Raw genomic sequence first — 19,303 nt, 5'->3', positions numbered from 1 at the left:
AACATTCGGTTTATCTGCGGAAACTGCGGACTTAATCGGTGCTTTCTATAGGCTGCAAGCATTCGTCAGTTAAGCTTAGGTCACACTGTATAACAATTTTCGAGACGCGCCTGGATATGATAAAGTTAACGCACATACTCGTCATAAACATCTATATATATAAAAGAAAGTCGTGTTAGTTACTCCACTTATAACTCAAGAACGGCTGAACCGATTTAGCTGAAAATTGTCAGAGAGGTAGTTTAGAGCCAGGAGAAGGACATAGGATACTTTTTATCCCGTTCGAAATTAAAAAAAACTGCTTATTTATTGCCATTAAGGCGGAACAAAGTTCGCCGGGTCAGCTAGTTATAGATAGAATTGACATAACACATACGCCCATATTCACAAACGATGCTTGCTGAAGTGAAGCAGCAAATCGAACGCACAGCGTTGAATAGAGCTTGCTCTATGATTGGACCCTGTGCGTCCACGCGCACTGTGAGACCTCATAGTAATGTTCTAGAATACGGGCGATGGACACGTTTGACACTTCTTTCGAGCTGTACTGACGTTATTATTACCTACGTTTTTATTTTGTCATCAGAAATCAGGAAAATCCGTAAAATTTCATGCTCACAATCATCACTCTTGCCTACTAGCTTATAAAAATAAAGTTGAATTTGAATTTGTTCAAATTATACCTCAAATCCTTTATCCTGAGGGTCTAGACAAAGTGCACTTTATAATTGAAAGTCTGTCGAAAAGCCTTTTTTATGGATTTTTTGACAGAGTCGATTTTCGATTCGTTTTAAAAAGTGCATTTTGTCTAGGGGGGCTAGCGTCATGAGTCGCCTCCAGTGTTGTACAGTATTGTAATTTTTTTTCTTGTTGTAATTATTGTGCGGTGAGATAGTGGCGCCCTCTTGTCAATGTTTTGTTTAATGTTATTTTTTTAATTTAAAATGTTGGTTGGAGAGCCACTCGCTGAAAACCAGGTGGCTCGATTAAAACTGAGCGGGCGCCTTTTTGGCACAAAAATATGCGTGTATAGTTTTAAGTCCCTTTGTTCTGTTTTTTTTTGTGTCAAGTAAAGTTTTTCTTATTCTTATTCTCAAATCAACCGCAAGTGGTTTGTGTTTTTGTTATCTACTTGGCTTAATCGTGTAGTGATTGATCTTTCTAATATACCTAACTCTATCAATCGGCCTCTATTGATATCTGGTAGAGACATTTTCTGTATAGTGTGTTATGATCTTTAGAGATAGAAGCTTAAAAGCTGCCAAGTTACGTTTTGACGATTTAAAGCAATTAAGACGGTCGCTATTGGCGTGGAAACTATAAGATTAGACGGTAACGATTGCTAATGGATATGGGGAATAGTTTGCATAAGTAATAGAGTTTATACGGAATTGATTGAGCTTGATTTGGAATTCGTATTCTAGATTGTATCATTGAAAGTGATAGACGATATCATATTAAGCTTACCACTGTGTCATCGTGTGTAGTAATGGATACTCTTTTGCAAGAAAAATGTACACCTTGTTGATTCAAATCTAATCTTCACAAATATTATAAAGAGAAAAGATTACTGGACCGATTTGAAAAATTCTTTCATCATTCCCGATGAACACAGACTAAAGAACTATTTTATAGGCGGTACGAAGTTCGCCGGTTAAGCTAGTTTATGATAAAAATATTTTGTACCACATATTTTGTTCATAAATAACGCTGCATAATTTAATCAATTGAGAACAAATCAAAATATTCATGGCATTGTAAATACCTTCAGCCAGACCATTCTCTAAAACCAGTAGAGTGCTCAGGTGTGGCAAAACAAACAAGATAAACCCGACTCGATGGTTCCCCGCAGAAAGACAAAGCTCTGAATTGAAACAAACATTTTCCGAACAAAACAAAACAAAACAAAAGCAGAATCATTTCAGTGTACATTCAGCTGCAGTTCAAAGGCTTATTTTTCCGTCAATGGAGATTAAAGGATTTGCTACACTGGCTGGATGCGTTCTGCGAGCTACGTTCACTTTGACCTGAACATGTATGAACAAAATATTGGCAAGTCAGTCAAATGTCAGTGCAAGACTTCTTCAATGACAATTAAATGACTAATTTTTACGTATTAAAATATAAGTAATTTTACTTTTATATTTTTATTATCAATTATCAGATGTATTGTTATTATGAATTTTAATGTACTATTGACATATAATTTACATACCAATATCTTTGTAAAACATGTTGTACCTATCACCTGTAAAACTGTAAGACCAAATTAATCATGTTGCTCTGTGATATGTTTTCACACATGTTTATGTAATTATAAATATCTTTATCTTTATCGGTCTGCGGTCATGACAAGGCAACCTGTCAGCAGTGCGTTTTGCGTTCTTTGCTCGCGCCTGCATGGTCAGATCGCATCAATAAGAAATGTATAGAGACTGTCAAAGTTTTGCATACATAATGCTGGCTGCGTTCACTTTAACCTGACCGCTACCCGCAGAACACATACAGTGTGGTAAAAGCTTTATTTTTCAGTCAATGGAGATTTATTTCACGGCTCGTGCTTTGTTTTCGGCTACACATTTGAATTTTCGCTAAACCGCTTTTAATTAAACGCGAGAGCGACGCGGATCCGTTCTAATTGCGATTTTAATCAAAGCGATTAGCTCTACATGCAAATCTACGTTGGAGCTAACATTTGTTTGAGGGTAGACGTGAAAACTTTATCATAGTAGTACCTACCAATGTTATAAGATGTCTGTATCGTTACAACTTAAAAACTACTGGGCCAATTTCAATAATTCTATCATCATTAGAATGCTATATTATCCCTGAATAACATAAGCTATAGCAGACTAAATTTCATGGCAGCGAAGGTGCGGGCAAAAGTCACATTAAAATAGTATAATATTTGCAGGTAGTAAAACGTGAAAATTTGCTCACATTCGGACTTTATGAACCACATAAAATTGAGCTGTCAAGTCCCTTTGACGTTTTAAAACCACTTCTGCGAGCTAATATGGTTGTATGTGGCTCGTTAAAGAGAGCACGCCAACTTTATTGCAATAAGTACCTGATCTTTTCTTTTTCTTATTTAATTACATACTTAATAAAAAGTAGACGTAAAAAATTTGCGTTGGCCGGCGGGCTTGAGAATATTACACTCTCCATTAAAGAGCATGACATAAAAAATATTATTATGAATGAATATAAACAAAAAATATGGCTGTCTGTTGTAAAATATTTAGTCAAACTTACCTCCGTTGCATGTGTGAGCTTTTTTATTTGTTTTCCTCAATTTCTGAATGTCCACAAATTAATTTCGATACACAAATTCATTAAAATAATTACTTAGGTATTATTGTTTTGGAAAAGACGATGTGAGATTACAGAAGTCAAAACAAAAGACGATCGAAATTAGTTAGATAATAATAATTTCTTACTGGCCAGTGACAAAGGAGTTTGGCACATAAAATATAATACAGCTTCACATTTAGGTAATTGGTAAAACTTTTTTTCTTTCTGGCCAGTGACAAAAGAGTTCCGTACATAAGGCTTCAAATCCTTTAAAGTTATATTTTTACTTGCAATATCACAGAGCAATATTGCATCAGTGTCACGTAAGAGCTCATAAAGGCTGCATATGAAGTTAAGCCCGTAGTTGCAGCGTGCAAGAGTGTTGAGCAGATGATGCCAAGATTAGGTGCCCGACAGTAGTAGGGTAATGGGTAAAGTTTGGGGTATCTTGATGCCTCGTTTTAGTTACTCCCACGACTTACTGCAATATCTGTTTATGATCTGCTGTTAACTTTAAATAATAAAGTGTGTACGTTTTAGTGAAATTATTACGGCAACTGTAAATTAATAATCACTAATTAAGATGAAAGGTTTCGAAGTCTTTACTGCGTGTCTAGCGTTGCTTTAAAAGTTAAAATGGTTAATTTAGTAAACGAAGTTATGTACTAATTTGTTGACAGACTTACTAATTGAATCTTAATGTTATCAAATCTCCGTGTAATTTAAAAGTTATAAAAAAGGGAATAAATACAAATAATTTATAATATTTTCCGGTGAATACGACAAATAATTATTTAAATTACTATTCAACCAACTTGTCCCACGTAAACGGACTCCAGTAACAGTATTAAACGCGCACTCTAATCTTGAAGCGCGCATAAAACCCGCGACTTATAAGCTCCGCCATGAAACGCTTTATGTTGGCGATATTATGTCCTTGTACAGGGGAAAGTAGCTATGGCCAGGATAATTTCGTTTTCTAGTAAGTGTTGGTTCACTCGGTGCTTGAAATTAAAGTCGTTTTAGCTTTGCAAATTGGCTGTTGTACGCCGGAGGCGTGTGGGCATGTGCTAATCAAATAAACGAATGCATATTATTATCCTGGATGTGTACAAGTAAATGCTTGGTTTACTATTTAAGTAACTTGGATATCCGTGTTAAGTCCTGATTCTAGCACATAAGATTTCAATACCTCGGAAGCCGCTCTTTACACAATTTTTACGCTTAATTATTTATCAATTCAAAACATGCTATCGGAATACTATTAAGATAGAATACACGCTTGAAATTAATTAAGTTCCCAATCAATAAAAATTAAATACATCCTGCGACTACCGCTTAATTAAAATAGGAAAACACTAACCCGCCATAAAGTTAAGGAACACGCGACGGTTCATTATATCTTCATTTATATTCACCGCCACAATTAATAGGTAAATATAGTTATAGAGGAACGGCCTTAATTACTTTTTATGAGTAGAAGAGACCGGGGAGAGTTGTAACAGATGTGAGTTGTCACAATGTCAATTTCTCTGCGCTTATGACAGTTAGCGATCTGACAACTTGACTCGAACTGTGGTTTGACGTATGAGATATCCTCTGTCCCACTGTCAGGAGGGTTCTATTATCTTTACCGGATTATTAGTTCCGATTTTTCCCACGTTGGACAATTATAAATAATTATGACGTTTACAGGAAGGTGCTACTATCAATTCTGGGTTGATAGTTTTAGATTTTTGTCACTTGACGTTTCAGAATTGTCTAGTTACTAGCTTGATAAACAGTCTTAGGTTCAGAGAAGAAATTGACTGAGTTTGTTCCGGCGTTTCTTCTCAGCACTTGCCATATGTTTGTCTCGAAGCGCTGGTAGGGCCCAAAAGATAAGGAGACATGTAAAGTGCCCTATAAGGACTACCTTTTCTTTTTTATTTTTTACTACATTTTGACGTTCATAAGTGCCACTTGTGGTCTAAACTGAAAAAATATTTTTGATTTTGACTTTGTTACAACCCACCTCTGTTACAACACTCCTCGATTTACCCTACTCTTGAAAATATCGACAGATCGCAGTTTGCGTGAAGTTGTCAACTCGCTAACTGTCATAGGCTCAGCGAAATTGGCTTTGTTACAACCCATCTCTGTTACAACTCTCCTCGGTGTCCCCTACCTACGGCTATTTAATGTTTCTATGAACCTATGAACATTATCTTGATAAAACACCGAAGGTGTCGGTTGGATATTACTAAGTTGATTGAAAGTTGAAAGTGGAAGTGATGTTAATTGTTATTGCGCTACAAATTGGTTTACGAATTTTCGTGTACTTGATACTGTAAGTTAGTAAGTTAAGCTCCTACATTTCTGAGAAAACTTTTCATGTAAACAACCTCTTTAGGGCAGATATTGCTTCTCAGAAACGTTTTACAATTGATTGATAGAATAGTATTTTCATGACGGTAATAATAAATAAGACTCCGACTTTGCGCAGCTTTTAACTTGAATGTAGTCAGACACTTCAGCCAAACGGCAAAATATGACAACATTTCCCACTCTTACGCCCGTATTCACAAACAATGCTTGCTTAAGTGAAGCAGCAAATCGAACGCACAGCGCTGAATAGAGCTCTGTGATTGGTTCGAGTGTCACCCTGTGCGTCCATGCGCACTGTGAGACGTCATAGTAATGTTTGTGAATACGGGCGTTATTTACTTTCAACCAACACTAACAAGAATCAAAGTATAAGCTACACTAGCTCTGCAATACTGCATCTACATAATACATGGTGTCCCAAAAATAGTATCAAGTCGAAGTCCAGAGGTAGAGCATTAGGAGATACCCAGATCACCCCCATCTATGTTCCGCGACTTTTGATAGTTAGTTATTAATGTGGACTCACCGATCTCTTCTGATGATGGTGGTGCTCCAGCTTCATGTTGGCGCAGCGGTTGAGCGCCGTCAGCCGCCGGAACAGCGACTGGAGAGAATCTGCGTCCAGGAACGGGTGGTCGTTCTGGACGCCTGACACGTCTATGGGGAACTGGAGGTCTGGAACAAAATGAAAGAATGTTAGGTCATTGAGGTTTTCATAAAACGCGTACATAAAGTTACAAATATGAAAATAATAAATAAAAGAATGCTCTTTGGCTTTAATTAAGCCACAAGTAGTGGCAAGCTTATTATTAACAACTTTTGTAGCGTTTGGATTGCAATGGGCAGAGGTGAGCATGTGGCAACCTTTTTTGCAAGGGACCCTAACTTCGTTTTCATCATGATCATCATCTCAGCCATAGAACGTCCACTGCTGATCATAGGCCTCCCCCAATGCTTTCCATGACGTCGTTTTGTGATTCCCTAAACTTGCTACAAATACCAATGTGCCAGTTAGTTCAGGTGCAACAGTGCTTAGTTTGATAAGTTGTCAAAATAGTTACCTAATTTCAATGACCACCTATTCACTCTCAACCGACAAAATGCCCCATCCCATCATACGAGTATTTTACGCTAGTCAGTTGTTCCAAAAGCTATTTGCACAAAAGCTCGATTTCTGAATACACGTGCGGCCAAAACGGAACAACAGCCACGATCAATTAGTGCTGTTCGCTGCGAAGTGAGCGTCCGCTGACAGTAACCTGGTTACGGACTGTCCGAAATGCGATGAAAACTCACTGGAAAATATTTCACGAGGTAGCGCAGTCGTTCTGGTCTGCTTAGCTTAAAATAAAGCGTCATGATTCCTTGTCGTATATTTTATTTGGGACATGTTAAGGCTTTTAGTTGGGTACATAACCCACAATTTATCAGTGTATCCAGAATAAAAAGCGAAGAAATTTACTTAACAGCATATTTTTTTGTAAGAAAAGTTGTATAGACGAGAAAGAGTCAAACCTCAGTTGTAGATTAATTTATTCTGTAAAAAAATATTCATGAAATCACATGTGAAAAGTCACCCGTACATTTCAGAGCATTGTGAATCCGAATTCAACAGCACTCAATTTGAATACCTATGTGAAACCCAGTTAAAAATTACGAATAACTCTCTACATGTACAGTGGGGTGGCTCTTGATTTGATTTCTGAATTGATTCGCTATCCATTTCCAATTGGGAAGCGCTTTAAAGAATGCTTTTAATATTTACAAATTAAAAGGTAACTTTAAAACAGCAATTGGATGTCGAAATCTAACTTAAACCTTTATAGAGCATAGAACAACGACTACGCTTTAGAAACAAAGCATTCACGACGCATGATGTGCCTGTTACGAGGCAAATATCTGACTTCAAACGAGGCCCTTTTAACCCTGACGCACTTGTCTCCACTCGAGCCGTATAGACTCCTCGAAAGGAACGCCGAAATGGAGGAAACGTCACTCAGGCGGTGCGTGACGTCAATGGCGCTTTGTAGGAGCGAGGGCACAAAGGTTTACACTGTAGCGCCTAATGTAAGAGTAATAGGTGCTAGTTTCCAGTAAAATGTATAGTCTGATCTGCTGTTGACTCTAACAGGTATATTAATGGATACAGATGAAGAAGGCCCATTTGTTTGTATCTTGCTCACCAGCCGTTGTTGAACAACTTATAAAGAGATTTTTGTTAACTTTTGAAGAGAAAAAGACTTACCAAATACATTCGGTATGGCGAGGAGACATACCTACTCGTAGTTTTGCAACGTATCAATTCTAACTAACCTAATTTATCTAACGTGTAAATAGTAAATTTGACTTGGCTATTAATTGTAAAAAATATGGAATGACAGAGATTTGGTGTATTTGGAACAAGAATTAAATATGGATATTGATTTGTAAGCCATTATGCGTGGTGTGACTCTAGACCCCTAATGATGAAGAAAGATAAGAGCTTCTGTATTTATCGCTACTGTGTCGATTGTGTCGCGTCGTGACGACAAGAGACAAAGACTTTGTCGCAGCTTTGTCACAATACTCTAATGGCTTTAGCAGCAACAATAAGGCGCCTAAGATCGTTTGCGCCTATTCAGTGACGGATGTTGAATATTTTACCATAAATTATGGGACTTAAAATATTAATTTTGTGTTTAGGGATAGTATTATAATTTAATAAAATTGACCATTCATGTCTGAGAAATTATAAAAATACCTACAGCATATTTTTGCTAAAACATTCATTTTACAACACTTTAAAACTGCACAATATTCAGTTAGGGAGGGATTTGCTGAGGAGTTTCTTGCAATGATTTTTCTCAGCACTGGCCCATTTGTTGTTTTGAAGCAGTGGTAGGGTTAAAGTAATACTGGGACTTGTAAAAGAGCTTTTTATAAGTCTACTTCCAGAATATATGAATTTGGATTATTTGTTGTCTGAAATACACGTCAAATACGGATTTTACTTCTGTAACAGATGCGTAACTTCTAGAAAAGCTCGTCACATAAATCTTCAACTCAAAGCCATCAACCATAACACAGATAAAACAAACTGTCCAACTGAACACTAAAGTTATCAGAAAACTGGAGCGGGCCGACACACAGCGGTATCTTGTGACGTGACTTCCGGCCGACGGCGCTTCCGGAGGCAGTCGAGCGCCGACCGCCAGACATGTAGGTCGCTTTTGACATATGCTTATTAAAGCTCTTTGTGGGATATTTCTTTGTCGATAATATTCTTTTGTTATGCCAAAGAAAATAGACAATTATGACTGTTACTTGTTTCAATGTCTTTACAAAAGTTACTATTAAAACGGCACTTAAAAGCTATTGATTCTCGCCAAAAATTACTCTTTTACATCTAAATGACGCTTAAAGTTTGAGGGTAGTAGGGACCAATTGTTGCTTACCCCGAAGTGAAGATGGGCATTAAGTATGAATCAGCTATTTCCCTGAGAGCAATCGCCATCAACGCATTGTTGAATTATTGAGAGGTGGCGACGGTGCTCTGTGAAATAAAACATCCTGAACAAGGAGGCACGACTTTCATTTACACAAGTGTAACAAGACGATAAACCGTGGGGCATTTGTTTTTGATGTCAGATACTAATTATGATCACCCGAAGTATTTATGGTCATCCTAATTATTAAGGATAAACTGATGAAGCTTCAGTTTCATCAAAAACTATAGGTAGGCGCCTGGAAAACTGAAATTATCTCTCGACGTGACTTGAAAAGATAATTTCTGAGTTAAATAGAGTAATTAAAGCGTGTCGTTTCAAAGGAATATAAATATTCTTAAAGTCTTTGTAGCATTCTATAAAAAGGACTTATTAGAGCAGTTTTCAAAACTTCTTAAAAATAAAAAAGTTTTAAAGCTCAGTGATTATTCCGTTGTAAAATAGATTTTTTATGTAAAAGCTTTAAGTGGTAAGTTTGACTCGGGCTTGTTAGTACAGTGTTCAAGAAACTAACAAGCTCAACGAACCGTTTTCTAATCAAAAGTTTGTTAGTTTTTAACAAGTTATCGGATATTGAGCCAAGGGTCGATGGGATTTCGGGTAGGGCCGCGGTCTTTTAATAGCGGAAACTTGAAGAATTCATTGGAATCAACTCAAATGTAAAATGTAATTGGAATAATAAGGTACGATGGTGCATAAACCTTCGAACGATGGTCGAATTTCCAATTAAAATTTTGTTTATTGACATTTTTGCCCTCTGGAAAATGCAATTTGGAGAGGTTGGAATAAATCGGATACATATACCTAATATAAAATGTCAACTGAATTCTGAATTACTGCTAACAGGTAGGCCAACAAAAATTCCCATTACATTTTTAGATTCTTGCCTCTGTTTGAAAAAAAAAAAAAACTAGACAAAAAAATAACCGCTGTTATTGGGCTACAGCTTTACTTACAATTAATCCAGTACGATGCTTACAGATTTCCCTGTCCAAGCTTTTTAATCAAATAGTTCTGATCCACTCGATCTTATTACCCTTAAATCCATTAAACTTGTTGATTGGATTAAAGGGAAACATGAACTTGAAAAAGGAAGAAAGCAAAGTGTTATTTTATTTTACGTTAATTTGTTCATAATCATGAGTGTATTTCTTCATTGTTATGGACAGGAAATAAACTTATTTTTGGTACTTAAACAAAGAAATATTTTCATAACACGCAATGTTTACCACATACGCTTTTACAACAATGCCTACACAATGTGTGTATAGTTTAGTGATTATCATGTCCCTGAGGAAAAACTCAGCACCATTTTGAAATGTATAATTACCCTCAATTTCAAGTGTTTCAAGTTGAAATTATTTTGACAAGATGTGGTGAGTATGCGATATTTAGCTTGGCCTTACAAGTTTTACCCCATCAGATCTGATACCCTCGAACCATCCAAGGTCGTCCGTTCACACAGCAATTGGTTAGCATCTGTCCGTCAGTCACGCTGGGTGCTTCCTTAGTTATTGAAGAAATCTTACATTAGTCTAGTCTAGGACCTACGACTCTAGGGATATAGATAGGTACATAAGGCTCCCTTTATTATCACATTAGCTTCCTTTTCCAACTTAAAATATAATAGCAACAATGTATTTTTCACCCCATCGGATCTAATATCCTCGGACTATCCAAGGTCGTCCGTCCAGATAGCAATTGGCGAGCGTCCGTCCGTCACTCACGCTGAACGCTTTCTTGTGTTCGATTAGTTGCAATGAGAAGCTTTTTCTGATCTCGCGCCATTCTTAATGGGAACTTCTTTTGTGATGGAAGTTACTTGTTGATTTATGGTTTAGGTCTAATGGTGTTGGTTGATTTTTGTAATAGAATGGAAACTCATAGGTATAACTAACTCATAGTTTATTAGCAGCCTTAGATAAAATGCTCTGGATATTTTGCAGTCGTAAGAAATTTACAGTTTGTTGCTATTCGTAAATAGTAGTTTAATTCATGTTTTTAAAAAAAGATGCATAATTTAAGGGTAAAAAGTGTTTCTTTTGCCTCATCATCATCTCTTCATCTCAGCCATAGGACGTCCCCTACTGAACTCCCCCAATGCTTTCCATGTTTCTTCGCCTGCTTCAGTATAACTATTTCCTCATTGAATCTCTATAGATATAAAAAGACATAACTTCAAATGTATCCAAATTTAACCCGTTCACAGGCGCCCACGGTTCGCCCGCGCTAAATTTAACCCGTGCGCAGCCAGCCGTGCGGCTCGCTCGAGCGCGCCCGCTTTCATCCCCGACGGGGTTGGAGGGTTAACTCAATATTGTCATAATTTATAGGCAAGTGCTTAACTAAAAGGTAGATAGTTTTGAAAAGCTTAATCGACATAACGTGGTCAATTTTAGGTCGTACTTAGCTAATTACTGATTTGATACAATAACGATTAGGTACATTAATAATGTGTTGAAAAGACAGGCCGTGTTTGATTCCTAAATTAATACTCGCCTACTGTAATATTGGCTAACCCAACGATAGAAACAGAATATTTCAAACTAATGTTTGGATAAAAAAAGTCTGTGATCATCACAAATTGGGATGAAATGATCGTAGATGACGAGAATTGCTATTTTTAACGCGTCTTTATGTAGTGATCTGCATCATTTATATTTAAAGATAACATTTTATTTAGTAATATTCATACAAGGAAGCACGTGTCGTAACATTATTTGTTCATAGTATCGCACGAAGTTCATCAGCGCTCGCTCTAAAATTAACCCGTGCGCAGCGAGCTGTGAGGCGCTTTCATCCCCATGGCACGAGGCACCAATAGCTGTTACTATTGGAAAAGTTGCTACCGATTGAGGTGACAATATTAGTGTTAGATTTCAAGACTGCCAGTCTGACTTGATCTTGCTGGTATCAAGAAGCACGGAATAATTTCTTTTCGGATAATTGGGTAGATTTAAGTCTGAATTTACAAAAAGATTTTTATTTATTGAAGCACGGTTTTTCAACTTGATGTTTAACATTTTAATTTATTTGCTAAATAAACTAGTTTTGAGGTACAAGCAATTTTCCTACATTATTTAAAATGTGTTTAAATAATCCAGGAAAATTGCTTGTACCACTTTCCTATCTGTTCCTTTCAGTAAAATGTTACAGTTTGAAAAGGAACGTGGCGTTTTTTTTACAAAACTCGCAAAGTGCTTTAAAATATTTGACACTCATGCTAGAAAATATTTTTATAAAAAATGCAAAGCGCTTCAAAATGCTTAGATAACCGAATATAATGTGGGAATTGCGTACATTTCATCCCCGAGCGGGCAGTGGCGGTCTTAATTAAAATTTCAACGTCCACCCTCGTGTTGGCTTTGTTTGCCGTATATTGTGTCATAATAAATAACTTTGAGCGCTCACGTACTCGTACTGGCGCTTCAGTGAGCAATTTCGACCGATGTATTATGTGAGAATGTTTACTAGGTAGTCTTTTTCGGTAAGTCTCGTTGCATTTTGGTGGTGTGAAAAAAGTTCTTTCTAAATAATTCTTTTTTAAACGAACTAGGGTTTTTAAAAGCGCTTTTGCATGTCCCTGTTAAATCCTGCTAATGTTTCAGGACAATAATGTGCGCTAAATACCGAGAAAAGGCAGCACAAACTCATTTACTACTCTGGAGGTAAAAATTTAAGTTTCGAATATATCGTTGCACGTGCATTATGTAACTACGATTAGGAACTAAGTATGATTTCATTGCTGATAATTTACACTCATTGCCTACACGCCTACGATCCACCAGGTGTGTCTATGGTGCAACCACGCCATGGCATCGGTTATGGTCTAGTACTTTGTGAATGACGCAAAGGCTAGTCACGATAATGTAATTCGCCAACACACGTCTATGAGTAAATGAACTTTTTTCTGTAAGCTTTTACAGTGATCTCTTTTAGAACTGATGACCAAGGATTTCATTGATTTTCAAAGGATGACTCAACTAAGAAATAAGAAACGCTCTTATTGGCGATCACGTCACTTTTCGTAAACCCTACACACTACACTCTTAAGAATACCCTCGTATCCATTCGGTGAAGCTTTGGCATAATCTGCGGAATCGACATGCAATCACGTTTCTAAATTGCGAAACAATATCGTTCTAACTCTGTTCTAACACGATACAGCATCAATACAACTGGCAATCAAGCATTTTTGCTTGAGATTCCTTTACCATGAATTAATCCTAAGAAAACTTTTGCGCAAGCAATTCCTTTGAACCGTTTCTTTGTCACCCCGAAAGGCTTTTGCTGATTGCGAGTGTTTGGCGCCGGCGATTAAAGGATTAACCTCTGAAGGGCTATTCTGAAACCCTATATACGTAGTTTCGGGCCTACCTGTCACTGTCGCTCATGCTGGCATCTTTCTTTGCGTGAGAGGGATGGCAACATTCGAAACCTCGGATAACGTTTTTCGGAATAATCCCTTAAATTCAATGGCTTTACAAGTAATTTCGATAACCGATGACAATACGGATTTGTCTTAGCACAAAGCGCTGTATAATTCAATTCATTACAGGGTACGGGGAAGGAATTTACTTAGATATTGGTCTTAATTGTGTTTTGCTCATGCTCTACTCGACATTGTACAGGATTGTCCTAAATAATGGTAATTTACACGTAAATTAAAATATTAGTCTAAAATACCTATTTAAATTCTTAATCAGTGGGCTGAGTGTGGCTTACATCAAACGCGCTCACTAGTGAATTAAAAAGTGTATGAAAATTTTAGTTTTTGAACGTTTCCCGCTAGAGGCGCTGTTTTGATGAAAACTCACACTCAGCCCTCAGTAGGTAGCGTTTACGTATTTTACAACCTTATAAAAATTACAAAACCTTTAAATCATTATGCAAGTCAATAATCTTTAAATGGAAGAAAGTCAAGTCGTCAACATAGTACTACTTTCGTATAGTAATTTAATAGTTGTTTTATGTTGTCACACTCATCCAATAAAGCTTGTTACGCAAAGCGCGGTAATCCCATAACATGTGTCAATATAAGTAATGTCACTTTTATAGCGCTCTCAGAGTCAACGAAATGATGGCACAATCAGGTTGTAAAAGAACGATGAAAGCATACTTTTTACGGAAGTATTAACTATTTTTATTCATTATTCAAATAAGATCATGAATACTCTCGTATTTACTTACTGTCCAATAGCTAATTAACACAGAAAATTAGGTATATTTTTGTAGATCCAGGAAAAACGTAGTCACGATAGGACAAAATAACTCTTATTAAGAACTTACACAGGAAAAAATATGGCCCATTTTATTTTACCGCCTCTAAGTTAAAATTAATTCTGCCTGTTTTACTTTCTACCGCAAATAAGATTGGCAAAGTTTTATTCTACCATCTACTATCAAATCCACGTTCCGAGTATCACAATGCGAAAATAACAAAAATACTTAACCTATCGACGCTCGACGACCATTGTTGAACCAGGCTTATTCAATGCGTCCTACCCACTATTGAATTCACTCAGCATTCCGCGCCATTGACATCGCATGAATGAAATCAATTAAAGTTCAACGAGTCTTAATTACTTTCATCTGGTATCCACTTGTTAGTTAAAAATAGAAGAGGCTTCATCGGGGCTAGGGCTGCCACACAGTAACAAAAGATTCAATTGAGACAAAAGCTATTAGTAGATCATAATTAGAAAAGTTAACCAGCTCTCTGGACAAAATAACTTTCGTAACAGTTTTCCGTTTCAGTCAGCCATCCGTTTGTGTTATACGAAATTGAATCTTTCACTTATTACTATTTAATTGAGTCTTATTTGTCATGTCAGATTTCATGAGCTGATAGCTCACATAAACGTCTAATAGGCGCAACTGAATCAAGGGATTAGCGTCCTATCCGAAACGTAAATTTAGATAGTTAAGTTGATTAAATTTAGAGAAATGAAACAAGCACTTCTACACCTGAACCGTACCCAACTCTCTAGGTAATAGATAGACGCTGTACAATATTTCATGATAAACGAGTATCTACATTGATGAGGATATATCTAATTGTGAAAACTTTTTCATCATTGGCTTTATTTAAAAGTCAGAAAAATTAAAGACAAATTATGAAAAACAGTCAAAATCTCTCTTCATACTGCATTTTGGCGGCCCTAAGCGTCCGCACACGAAGGGTTAATCGAATGTATGGGCGGACGAGCCCTTTGTTGGCGGCACTGTATACAGTATACTGTATACACGCCATGTTTGGATAAGCCTCTTGTTTTCGAGCTGCCATGCAGAGTGGAGTGGATTTGAAAACAGTAGCCACTCGTGCATGAAACACCATCATAAACACTCCAAATTAAAACAATCATGAAAAATTGCTGGTAGAGTTTTAATCGGACACTTTTTATTCAAAATAAAACTCAAAAAATTGAAATATTTATTAGCGTAGGCCCTTTTCAGAGCACTTACACGCCCATGTAGAAAATAGCGTCTATAGTATAAGTATACTATAATAACGCCTTTTCAATGTAAGCTACTTACAAACATGACTAAATGCAAGTTCAAGCAAATAAATCACAAACCTGCTATTTATCATAAGTTGACCATTTTTGTCCAACCAATTTATCATCAACAGAGTATTAACACAGAAACGGTTGTCCGAAATTAGAAAACACAATAAAATATTAGTCTCAATACCTTTTGACTATGATGGATAATGGCTATATTTCCAGTAGAAAGTGAAGAAAAAGTGTCCAAAGTGAAAGTAAAGTTTTCCTCATACAAATGCCTCGGCTTTGTACAAAAGCCGGTGTGCCCTTTGTTGTAGCATGGAAAATAATACGATTGTGCTGAGTTCGTCTTGAACACTACGTTCACGTTGTGATATGATCTGATATCCTACTTAGGAAGACGCTGGATGCAGGCCGCTACCAACCGGTCAATTTGGAAATCATTAGGGGTGGTGTATGTTTAGCACTGGACATCCTATGGCTAAAATGATGATGATGATGATGATCCTACTTAGCCTTCTGGAAGCTGTCGGTGGCTTGGAAGTTTTAAGTCTAAGTCGTCATGTATCTAACCATAGGTTTACCCTTAGGTAGATGGTAGGATCCAGCTTGATGCTGTCGTTTTCAATGATGCCATGAGATATTTAAGGGCTTATTACTTCAATTTGAATTTAAATATGTTTCAAATGCAGCTAGTTATAGCTAATCAGATGGAAACATAAAAAGATTGTGAACAACATTTAAGGAAATTACACAATAATATTGTGGGACAATACGAAGCAAATCTCCATTTATATCTTAGGTGTATTTGGGAAGGCCTAAGAATGTCATCGAATATTATAAAGATAGTTACTACCCGCAAGTAGCCTTATATTATGAGATGAGAGACAAGCGCCGGCTTCAAAGCCGCCACGGTGGCTGCGCGCGATAATTGGACGTACCTTACTGTGGCCGCACGTCACTGACTCCGAGGCTGCTATATTAGATGTTACGTATAATATTCATTTCACTTGCGGTTCCAATGTATACTGATACGTTTTGTTTGTTTACATTTGTGAAGATCCTTTACTAAAATAGATACCTAGCAAAATAATGCTGCTCGATAGGTTAACAACAATATTTCCCAACGACAGTCGTCAATTTTTTTGAGATCGCTTCCTGTTTTAAGCTCCCTTGCAACATTTGAATTTTGTGTGCTAAATAAACAATTTCTCTTCGTATTCATTTAACCGCAGATCTAAGAAGCAACTATAAAACACGAATACTGTACTAATTTTCAATTCACAAACATTGCCCAAAATCGGCGAGCCAATCAGTCGGGCCTCCGCTAACCGCCGGCTAACTGCGCACTAACCTAATTACCGGTAATTATGTGTAATGGCGGTAATGAGCACTAAGTTTGGGTTGTAGAGAAGTGAAACAATGGGTTCGAGGACGTAAACGCTTGTTTTAGGGAAAGACAAAGACGATAAAAGGTGTTTCCCTATTTATAGGTTACTAGCGCCCGCCCGCGACTACGTACGCGTGGATCCCGTTTTACCCCCTTAGGGGTGGAGTTTCGTAAAATCCTCCCTTAGCGGATGCCTACGCCATAACATCTACCTGCATGCCTCATTTCAGCCCGATCCGTCCAGTGGTTTGGGCTGTGCGTTGATAGATCACTATGTCAGTCAGTCAGACCTTTGAGCTTATATTTGGATTTCTAGAATGAAGAGTAAAGTATTTGAAGATATTATCTTGTTATGATTAACCAAAAACTATCTAGGTGTTCTGACGCTTAACGCTATAACGGAAGTACCTATTTAAAGTTCATAGTATGATAATATTATTACGTAACTACACTCAGAACTCAATTCAAACTCAAAACTAGAATTCTAATAATCACAGTTCTGGAACTAGTTTCAACTTTGAATGGATTTTTGGCTAAAACTATAGAGCACAAGCCCGTACATTACTACATTTGTAAGGACCATGAAGCAGTAACTTCATATAAGCTTCCCATAGTTACACATTGCAAAAGCAAACGGTGTTGTTCAGTTTCGTTTTCCCTCTAATTCAAATTCGAAACTAGAATTCTAATAAATACAGTTTCCGAACTACGAGTAGTTGTAACTTTGAATGAACTTTTGGCTGAAACTGTAGAGCACTACTTAGCTTATGCATTACATTTGTGAGAACCATGAAGCAATAGTACAATCAAAATTTTGTAGCAAAATAGCCCGTATTACAAAAAGATAAGACGTCACTGAGTTTAGCTTGTTGTGCTGTCGTCCGTAACTTCATATGCATACGCCTATCATAGTTCTTTACTCATTACAAAGGCAAAATGTGTGTTAAATTTCCATTTCCCTTTAAACTCAAAAATAAATTAGAATAATCATAGTTCTGGATCCAGTTGCAACAATAGACTTTTGGCTGAAACTTCAGAACATTAGCCATTACATTTTTTTTTATCCTTGGACAGTTTACACTGCGCCTCTAGTCCCAAACTATGGGTACTAGACAACGGATATAAACATACCTAAACACTTTTTTTTAATATACATAGAAGACACCCAGACCCGCCACCGAAATTAAAATTCATAATTTCAATTTCTGCCCGGCCGGCAATTGAATCCGGGACCTTTCGGCATAGTAGTTAATTTTGAACCACTACACCAAACGGCTGACGAATTTAGTAAGGGCTATATGAAGCAGTAACTTCATAAAAGCCTATCATAGTTACTCATTGCAAAGGCAAAATGCGTTGTTCAGTTTCCTTTTCCCGCTAAACTGGGCCAGCTGGCAGTAATGGAGGCGCGTGTGCAGGCAAATGTATGCGGCGACCTTGGCTGGCCTGCTAAAGCCAGGGTTTGGAGCAAGTGAAAAAAACAATACTAGCAAACAGGTTGTTTTTTGTAAAAAAAAATATACACTCGGCATCAAATAAATCGCACCTCCCGCGACAAGCACTTATCAAACGTATGCATCCCCACTTCCTACCAACATTGGTACCATTTGAAAGCCTAGTTCTAATCTTCATTTCATTAAAGGAAAGGTTTTTACCCCAAAAATGTGTCTGTACAAGGATCCAGAGTCACTTCTTCAAAAAATAGGTAGTTACGCTATAGCCATTTTTTATGACTATAAAACTGTTAAGTTGGGATTAATCGCTATCCATCTGTTAAAGAGGATACGAGAGATCTTTATTTGGTTTTATAACCATAAAATTGGTCTAATTGATCCCAGAGGTGAGCCCAAAGTGAGGTCTATTCTCAAGTCACATTTATGGTATATGTTAATCATTTATTTAGAAATAAAATGTATTTTTCTTTAAGGATATTTATTGGGCTTTCAAATAACACCAATATTGTTGGGGTACCATGATTGTGTCAGAAGAAAATCTTTAAAGTTCGCGTCGCGGAAGGTGCGGTTTATTTGATGTTGAGTGTAGTTATTCTTCTCCTATTGTTATTTTCTGATGTGAAAAAATTGGAGCATTGAATACTACAATCGATAGCGCCATCGCTACGCACATAGGGAAACGAAGAAACAAATCAAAAAGTATGCACTGCTTTGATCACATAGTTTATCCTGAATTTGAGACATGTAAAATGATTCTGTTATGTTTAATTTCCTACAAAATAAAAGCATGTAAAAGTAGGACTGATT

At 36.9% G+C, this 19,303-nt stretch overlaps 1 protein-coding gene across 1 annotated transcript in view; it reads right to left on the bottom strand.

Annotated features, from left to right (window-relative positions):
- Positions 1-19,303, bottom strand: part of LOC135081834 (rho GTPase-activating protein 7) — a 71,966-nt gene that overhangs the window by 37,876 nt on the left and 14,787 nt on the right. Inside the window, exon 4 of the mRNA XM_063976613.1 lies at positions 6,188-6,336. Coding sequence (XP_063832683.1) covers positions 6,188-6,336 — 149 coding nt within the window. The remainder of the gene's footprint in view (positions 1-6,187; positions 6,337-19,303) is intronic.

This window comes from Ostrinia nubilalis, chromosome 20, assembly GCF_963855985.1.
Source record: "Ostrinia nubilalis chromosome 20, ilOstNubi1.1, whole genome shotgun sequence".
NCBI lineage: Eukaryota > Metazoa > Arthropoda > Insecta > Lepidoptera > Crambidae > Ostrinia > Ostrinia nubilalis.
This window is presented reverse-complemented; position numbering and strand designations above follow the sequence as displayed.